The 8,359-nt window shown below is 48.3% G+C and overlaps 1 protein-coding gene across 2 annotated transcripts in view; it reads right to left on the minus strand.

The window, feature by feature from the left end:
• Trpv6 (transient receptor potential cation channel subfamily V member 6) overlaps positions 1–2,180 on the minus strand; it is a 14,571-nt gene extending 12,391 nt beyond the window's left edge. The window contains exon 1 of one of the 2 annotated variants that reach the window (XM_059257645.1): positions 1,780–2,180. In XM_059257645.1, coding sequence (XP_059113628.1) covers positions 1,780–1,907 — 128 coding nt within the window. In that variant the 5' untranslated portion in view covers positions 1,908–2,180. The remainder of the gene's footprint in view (positions 1–1,779) is intronic. The other variant, XM_059257644.1, reaches the window with a different exon arrangement.
• Positions 2,181–8,359: the final 6,179 nt, after the last annotated feature.

Here is an 8,359-nt window from a genome sequence, read left to right on the forward strand (position 1 = left end):
TCCATCCAAAGCCTGGGTTTGGTTTTATATCAGATAAGTTGGGTGATGGTGCCCATAAAGGCTGAGACCCTCCACGATTCATCGGGTTTATTTAAGTGCTCACCCCCAGCTCATCTAATTTCCAGCATGCCCCTTCCCTGTGTGTAGCTGACCTCTCAGACCAAAACACTCCAAAGAAATTTCAGCTCCTTCTGGGAAGTAACATCCAAAGAGGGCCACTAGCGTGGACACCAAGTGTCTGGGAAGAAGAGGGTTAAGAAACTATAGAAACAGATGTGGAGATCTGAAAACGGAGGGGAGAATCCTCTGACTGGTGGCATTAGGTCTTCCTAGCCCAACACTACAGAAGAGGCCACTAGATGGTAGGAAGAAATGGGTACAGACTAGACACATGCAAATAGCATATGCTAAGCCAGGCTGCCTACTCAGGCCTAGGTCCTTCACTGAGTTCTTCCTGCACAGGAGATATAGGAACTTCACCTACCCCTTTCAAAACCCATGACCTTTCTGTAATCTGTGCCTGATGCCCCCAGCGACAGGGTCCTGAGAGTGGGAAGAGAACAAGGGAAACCAATGAGGAATTATTCTCTAACAACAATGCCGTTCTGTTGCCTTAAGACGTCATCAGCCAGACATGTGCCCTGGCCCCCACTCTCCCAGCCCTGGGGGGAGAGAGGTGGGTGGCTGGTGTGAGAGACAGGAAAGCCACAGCTCCAAGAAGGGGCACATCCCAGCTGGGAATGCTTAATCCAAAGAAGAGGAAATCCCATGCAGCCTTCAGGCCAGGTTAAGACAAACCCTGCATTCAGAGATGGAGAAAAACCCAAAGACAAAACCTTCAGCCTTTCTCCTGTGAATACACATGCTACCTGTCTCTGCATAGCCTGGGGGAGCCCCCAAAAGCAGAACTTCCTTTTAGCATGTCACCAACTGGGTGAAGAACCCCGTTGACAATGTCAGAGAAGAGACCACCACAGAGTGGGCCCAAGATTTCCTATTCTCTTGCTTCCAAATCCAACTCTAAGATGCTGTCTGAGGCAGGAGTGGGTATCAAGTGAGTATAAGGAAGTTTTCAGAGAATGGAAACAAAATGTGTTAGGGTGTTCCTAAGGGCTCAAACTCCAGGTTCTTTCCCAGACACCCTAGCTTGAAAGGCAGCATGGTAAGCATTTCAGGCATTGTGGCCAGGAGGTCCTGCAAATCCACCAACAGAGAGGAAGGTACTTCAGGCTGCATCGCAACTTTGTTGGGTCTTTAAATCCCTCCAGTGGCTGAGACAAATGGGCAGGAGTGTAAGTGTTTTCACATTTTTTTTGCCATATTTTGTTATTGCTTTATTCATTCGATTGCTGTTTCATTCATTCCCACATGTATGCTTATATATAAAATGTGTTTCCACCATCGGCTGCCAAAAGGAGCATGGAGTACAGATACATAAAAATAACACATTATCCTGCCTCAATCCCCTTTTGTGTAGAGGGTTCACAAGGGCCAATGAGGTGCCTGGCTACTGGGGAGGTACTCACAAGAGGCCTACAGGATTGAATGGGACTGTAAAGATAACTACCATCTGTGCCCAGGCTGCTTCTCACCTGACATCCTGGCCAGCTAGCTCCACAGGCCAAGACTCAAGAGAAAGTGCTAACAAGGAGCCAGTCCATAACCTGGGCCACAGACTGTCCAGCCAGGGGTGCCAAGAGAAGACTCAAGCAAGCTGGAAAGAGGTAGGGTGTAAGCTCTACTGCTAGGTAGAAGAGCAGGAGCAGATGGCAAGCTTACCTCTTCTGCTGCAGCAGGTTCTGTTCGTCTCGGCTCTGAGCCCAGGACTCTTGTCTGTGGAACCATCTGCAGAACTTGTTCCATAGGCAAAGTATTAACCCCTTCTCCTTAGGCAGTGACCACCCCATGGGGTGGAAGGCTGGTTCCTTGTGGGGCTGAGGCTGATGCCAGACCCCAACTGGGCTCGGCCTTGGGGCCACATTGGCACCCCCAAGAGCCGGCCTGCCTTCTCTCTGTAGAGGTCCCGTCTCCTGTCTCCTGTCTTTACTTCTCCTGTAGAGCTGGTAAGGCTTCCCGTGGCCGCCCCTATGAGTCTGAAGAGGGCTCCTGCTTTGTTCTACTTGGCAGAGCTGGGAATCTGCTGGGCTTGTATATCTGGAGCTTCTGTTGGGAGTGAGCAGGAGCTGTGTGGGCACTCCCTCCCTCCTCCCAAATTACCTGAGATTTAAAGAGACAGGCCCCAAAGTCCTGCCTGCTGAGGCCATGCGTCAGCTGCAACTCTCTCCACCCTGGAACTCTCCCTCTGTTCCTAGGCCTTCAAAGAGATTAAAGAGCTGGCCCCTGGACTTTGGGACACGCAATGACCTTTTTCTTGGAAGGCCTGGATAGGTCAGGCTCACTTGAGGGACTCTTGGCTGTGAGGAGGAGAAAAGCAAGAAAAGACCTTTTGCAGGATGGAGGGGCTACTGCCTGTCTCTTCTCAAGTCCTGAGGATTTAAGTTCTCTTGACTCTCAGAGTTAAATGTCTTGCCTGGCCTGGAATAGGTGTATAAATAGCAAAGACTTAGTGCTCCCCCACTTTGAGTTGAAAACTGCTTTCTGTAAAGAACCAGACAGTACATGTATTTTGGGCATTGTAAGCCCAGTACTTTCTCCAATGAACAGTCTTGGCCCTTTGGCTGTGGGCTGTCTCCATCACCACCACATAAAGATGTAAAATCTATCCCCAAGCCAGTGAGTCAGGGTATAAAATCTAGCCGTGAAAGATCCTGCTTCTGGTGGTGGGTGGGTTACCAGATAAGATACAGGCCGGGCCCAGTGAGGTGGCACCTACCTGTTATCCCAGTACTGCATAGGTAGGGCAGAAAATGGAAAGACAGAGGCCAGCCTGTGCTACACTGTGAGACCTGGTCTAGAAATCAAAGGTATAAGAATGCCCAGTTAAATCTGATTTGGGGGATAAATACAGATTTTTTTTATATGCTCTAGAGTATTTTATCTGGCAACTTTCTCATAGGGACATTGGTCCTATACTTGAGTGTGTCCACATAAACTCAGAGTGACCCTATGAGGCAGTTATTGTCCATATTTTTCCCATGGAGAAAATTGAGGCTCAAAGTACTAAAGTGACTCCCTAAGGTCACAGAAGTGACAGGTGAAGCCCCAAATCATCCCTGACTCTCTAGTCCACCTTGCTTATGCTTCCCCATATACTCACTCTAGTAGGCAAAATGGTTTCTGCAGAGGTCACAGGCATCCTCGGTCACAGGATCAGACCTCAACAGGGCCCACCCAGAGACTTATCTGTTCACCTTCCCTATATGGAAGAAGCTGAAGATCTGTCTTATTCAAAATTCTGCTGCCACCCAGGGGACCAGTTAGCTGGGATAGCACCTGGCTGTCTAAAGTCACGGGTGTCTGTGTGTCACTTTCCTGCTTCAGCTTGTTGTTCCCATGTCACCCTCACAAAGCAGGAAGGCTCACCAAGAGAAGAGAAGTGTGAGTGTGTCTGTGTGGTACAGAGAGCGTCTAATGTGCAGGTGGTATGTACACATGTGTATGTGGTATGCCTGTGCTCTGTGTGCTGTGTGCCCCATGTGTGTTGTGTATATGTGATGTGTTTGACATGTGGTATGTCCAGTGTGTATATTTTGTGTGTGCTCTTGATCTGCCCTTGGTGCTTTCTGTGTGCAAGCTTCATGCTGACTATGATACTACATGACAGGTACAGGGAATCTTGTATACGTGTGTGTAGGATATGAAATGTTTGTACTGTGTGTTTGTGTTGTATGTGTTGTGTGTTTCATATATGCTATATGCATGTGATATGTGCTTTTCATGTAATGTGCATGGTCCATGAAGTATGTGTTGCATGTTTTGTGCTTAGTATGCACGTAATAATGGTATGTGGTGTGTGTCCAGAATCTAGGTATGGTATGTATGATGCAGCATGTGTTGGCTCGGTGGGGTGTGTCACATATGTTGTGTGGGTTAGTTTGTACGAGCATACTCAAGCATGGGTGGGGAGGAAGTTCTTGGGAGCAAAAGTGAGGTATCTCTGTGGGTAGGGTATGGAAGGGCTACCTTCAAATGAAAAGCTACTCATGTTCCTGCTCTTGGGCCTAAGGCCAGGACATACAGCCCTGAGCAAACAATGCACTTCGATTAGCTGCCTTCCCCACCCAGCTAGGGGTCAGTGAGTTCAAGCTGGGTGGGGGTAAGTCTAGAATCCAAACCTTGAACCCAGGACCTTTGTGCCCATTAAGCCAAGTGTTTGTCTGTCGCTGACCCACCCCACCTTCTCTGTTCTCTTCAGCTCCAGGGAAAGACCCCAGTGTAGTCACGAGGGGGAGAGCAGATAATGTAGCAAGGCTTGTATCATCCTGGGGAGCGAGACAACAGGAAGCCAGCAGGAAGAAGTCATTTTTGAATGGCCTTTCCCCTTCTTTCTCAGCTTCCTTCACCCAGCCTTGATGGCGGATGAGTAGAGCTGCAGGTGGAACACTTGTTGTACCAAATGAGACACAAATGGGGTGGCTTGGTGGTGACAAACTCAGACATCAAGATTCCCTGTCTTTGCACCCCATATCATGTTCTTAGGACAGAGTGAGGCTGTGGACTCATGTCTCCACCCAAGGCCTTGGTAACAGCAGCCCCCTCATCTATTCCCAGACTTGCAGTAGACAGGTATGTCCCCCTATGCCTCCTGGACTGCTGGTTCTGAGGGAACAGAAAGCATTCTGAAGATGGCATGACTTTGCCCCACAGCACTCCTGGGCAGTATTGCCCACTTAAGTGAGAGGAATTCATTTGGCAGCCCAGAGCCAAAGGGTGTCCTTATGCTGCATGCTGTGTTGGAGTGAAGGAAGCTCACACTCGGTCACAGGGATTGGCCTCAACTTGAGAGACTTGAAATCTTACTCTTCCTAAATCTATTTCCTTGAAGACACATCTGAGGAGACAAATCTGAGACAAATCCTCAGCCTACTCAGTAAGCAGTTCCCTGTCTGTGGGTTAGCAGACAGCAAGGATAATCTGAAGTCTAGAACAGGTCAAGATGCTGTGTAGAAACAGTTGGTTCTATCTGGTTCTTGCTTTGGGCTTAACCTCACCTCCGATTCTAAGCTGGGGAGAAGGACATCAGAACATTAGTGGCTGTCTCTAGGGGTCACATGTGGGGAGTGGGAGGGACTAGAGATGTTGATGAGATTCTATGTGTTTACCTGTGCTTAAGTGTGAGAATGGGCCTGAGATGCCAGTGTCTGCATTTGGCATTGTGGCTGGACCTGGGCACTGTGTGTACTGTTTTCCTGTAGGATCTGATTCAGGCATCTCCCAATGCTTAGCAGCATCTGGACCTCCAGTCATGAGGTGACAATAGCCTTTAGTGCCAACATCTTCAAGGGGCAAAATCAACTTTTACTGAGAGCCACCAATAAAGAGTGTGTGTGTGTGTGTGTGTGTGTGTGTGTGTGTGTGTCCATATCCCATTTCCTTCAGTTGTCACTGTAACTACCTCCATCAGTCTGCAATTGTGCCTCTATTTTCTTGCCTTTAGTTTCTGTTGTAAGGTGTGTATTGTGTGTGTGTTATACTTGGCTAGTGGGTATGCAGAATTTGCTTTGTAGATATATGACATGTATGTAGTGTGTAATGCATGCATCTGTGTATGTTTGTTGTGTATGTCATAGTGTGTGAAGTGCACACATAGAATGAATGAGGTATATGTGGAGGTGGTACATAATATGTTTGTGGTGTGTTGTGTGTGTGGTATGTAGCATTTGTTATATGTACAGTGTGTGTATGTGTAGGGTATATAGTACTATATGTTATGTGTGTATTTAGCATGTGAATGTGTATATATGCTATATGTATGAAGTGTTGTGTATATGCATGTGGTTTGTGTTGCATGTATTTTGCATAATACGTTTGTTGTATATGGTATGTACTTAAGAATATCTGTGTGCATGTGTGTGTGCAGTACAATGGGACATGCAAATATGTGTTTTTACTATTGTGTGATGTGTGACTCGTATGCATACATGCTTTGTATGTGTATGTGTATGTGTTGCATGTTGAGTATGTATGTACTGTATTGTATTGTATTGTACTGTGGGTGTACGTAGAGCATACTTTGTTTGCATGTGTGGGTTGGATATGTGTAGTGTGTGGGCCTGTGTATCCATGTCTAAAGCTCTGTGTAGTCTCTGTGGAACTCTGGGTTTCTGGTTTCTTAGTCCTCTCCAGCTCTTCCTCTCATTGGATCCAATGACTCTCTCTGCCCATGGTTCTTAGTCTGGGCCCTCCTGGAAGGTGTCTGCAGGTGGTTTGGTCGGCAGATCTAGCTTGCTGATGGCTGATGATGGGGTCTTCCAGGATGGAGCCAGGGCAGGGCAGTGAGGTCACTGACGTCACAAACAGTGCTCACTGAGAGTGGAATTTGTTCCAGTCATGGGGTTCAAAAGCCCTGAGTGCCAGCTCATAAAGCCAGTGGAGGTTAGCAGGTGAGCAGGCACATCACACACACACACACACACACACACACACACACACACACACACACACACACACCGGCGCTACCCAGGGGCTGCCACGGCTGACTTGGAGACTGGCAAGCCGGGCTTTAGTGATGGCTCTGTTGTATTCCTGTCTGTGACTGGAAGACACTTTGTGCTGAAAACCTTCCAGGCCCTTTTCAACCCAAACAACTTGTGACTGTGAAGAAATCTGAAGGTGCGGTTCCATGTGTACACAGAGACACTTCAGTTTTCACAGGTCAGGAGCTCCAATTCACTGCAGAGCTTTTGTCTGTCTTTCCCCCCCGAAACAAGCCTTTGTTCACCTTTTCTTCCTCCTGTCAAACACAGCTATAGAGCCGTCAGTCTGCCCCACAGCCTCCTTTCCTGCTCTGGCCTGCCCAGGCCCCAAGGAGCCTGACAACAGGAGAAGCACTGTGGAGCTTCACACTCTGCTTCTTTGGGAAGTTCTAGGGAAGGGCCAAAAGGAAGGTGGTTGGAAGGCCAAGGTGGTGGCCACTGGCCATTGGGAAGGCAGAGGCCATGATAGCCATACTAGGAAGCTACTTCTACTTTTTGAGGTATACGTGTGTACACTTTTTTTGGAATTTACAAGAATTAGTGCATTTTTCATGTGAAAACGGATCAGTGTACTGTAGCAATATTCCCCACCCCCCACCCCCCTGCTGGGGGCTCAGTTTACTGTGTAAATGCATACATGTCTGTTTTCTGGTTTCCTTCAAATTGTCTTTACATTTCAAAATCCATCTTGCCCTATACATTGCAGGATTCATCCAGAGGTCATGCATGGATGGATGGATGGATGGATGGATGGGAGCATCTACCTTCTTACTTGTATTGACTACCTAATCTGACCCCACCACCTTCCTATCCACACTACCAGTGGAAGACTGTTTGGCTCCACCTCGACCAGATAGGGTGCGGTCCGGTCCGGGTGCAATGACCATAGACAAGTCCCACCTTGAGAATGCTTATGCTGATGGTGGCGCCTGTCTGACTCTGTCAATAAGTCTGGCACTTGTTCCTTAGTCCCCCACCCTGAAGATATCAGGGGAGGGTCTGAGGCCTGGTTTGAGGAACTTGGCAATGGGTCTCGTGGGTTCGTGAAAGAACTTGGTTACTTTAGAGGAAGACCATGAATCCCAGGGACCCCACAAGCTCTGACCTCACTCACTCAGCATCCGGCTAGATGTGACTTAGGCCCCAGCAGGGGCCCCCTGGAGATACGATGTATGAAAGAAGGTATCAAAGTCCACAGCCTGCCCCTGGGTGAGCCGCTGGTCCTATTGGCCTTGTTTTCCTCAGGCCTGTTTTTGCTCCGCTGCTTCCTTCTCGGTCTCTCCTCCTCACCAACCATGAGGTCATCTGCCTTCCAAAACTGGACCTCGATCGTCTTACCCCCACTCACTGTATCTGTATCTCTTGGTCTGCAGAACCAAACAGGAGGAAAACTGCAGACTTGTACACAGCAGCCCTCCAAGCCAACCAGCTTTGCCAAGCTGTGCGAAATGTGCTAGGGTGGGTTGGCTTCCTAGGAGAGGAAAGCAGAGGAAGCAATTGATTTTTAGTTGTGGCGGCTGCATTCCAGCTTCAATGCTGTGAGAACTTCCTGGGTGATTTTGAGGGTGACTGACCATCAGGGTTCCTGATTTGTAAAACTTAAGGCCCCCTGTTCCTCACTTCTTTCTCTGTCCTTTCAGACTGCCCCCCCCCCCCATCTTCCCTGTGCACGAATGAAGGCATTCTCATTTGGAGGAGCTTCACAGAAATGGATCTCTCCTTCTCTGATCAAGTCTGGATGTCCATGTATAAAAAACAGCGCA

Source organism: Peromyscus eremicus, chromosome 3 (assembly GCF_949786415.1).
Source record: "Peromyscus eremicus chromosome 3, PerEre_H2_v1, whole genome shotgun sequence".
Classification (NCBI taxonomy): Eukaryota; Metazoa; Chordata; class Mammalia; order Rodentia; family Cricetidae; genus Peromyscus; species Peromyscus eremicus.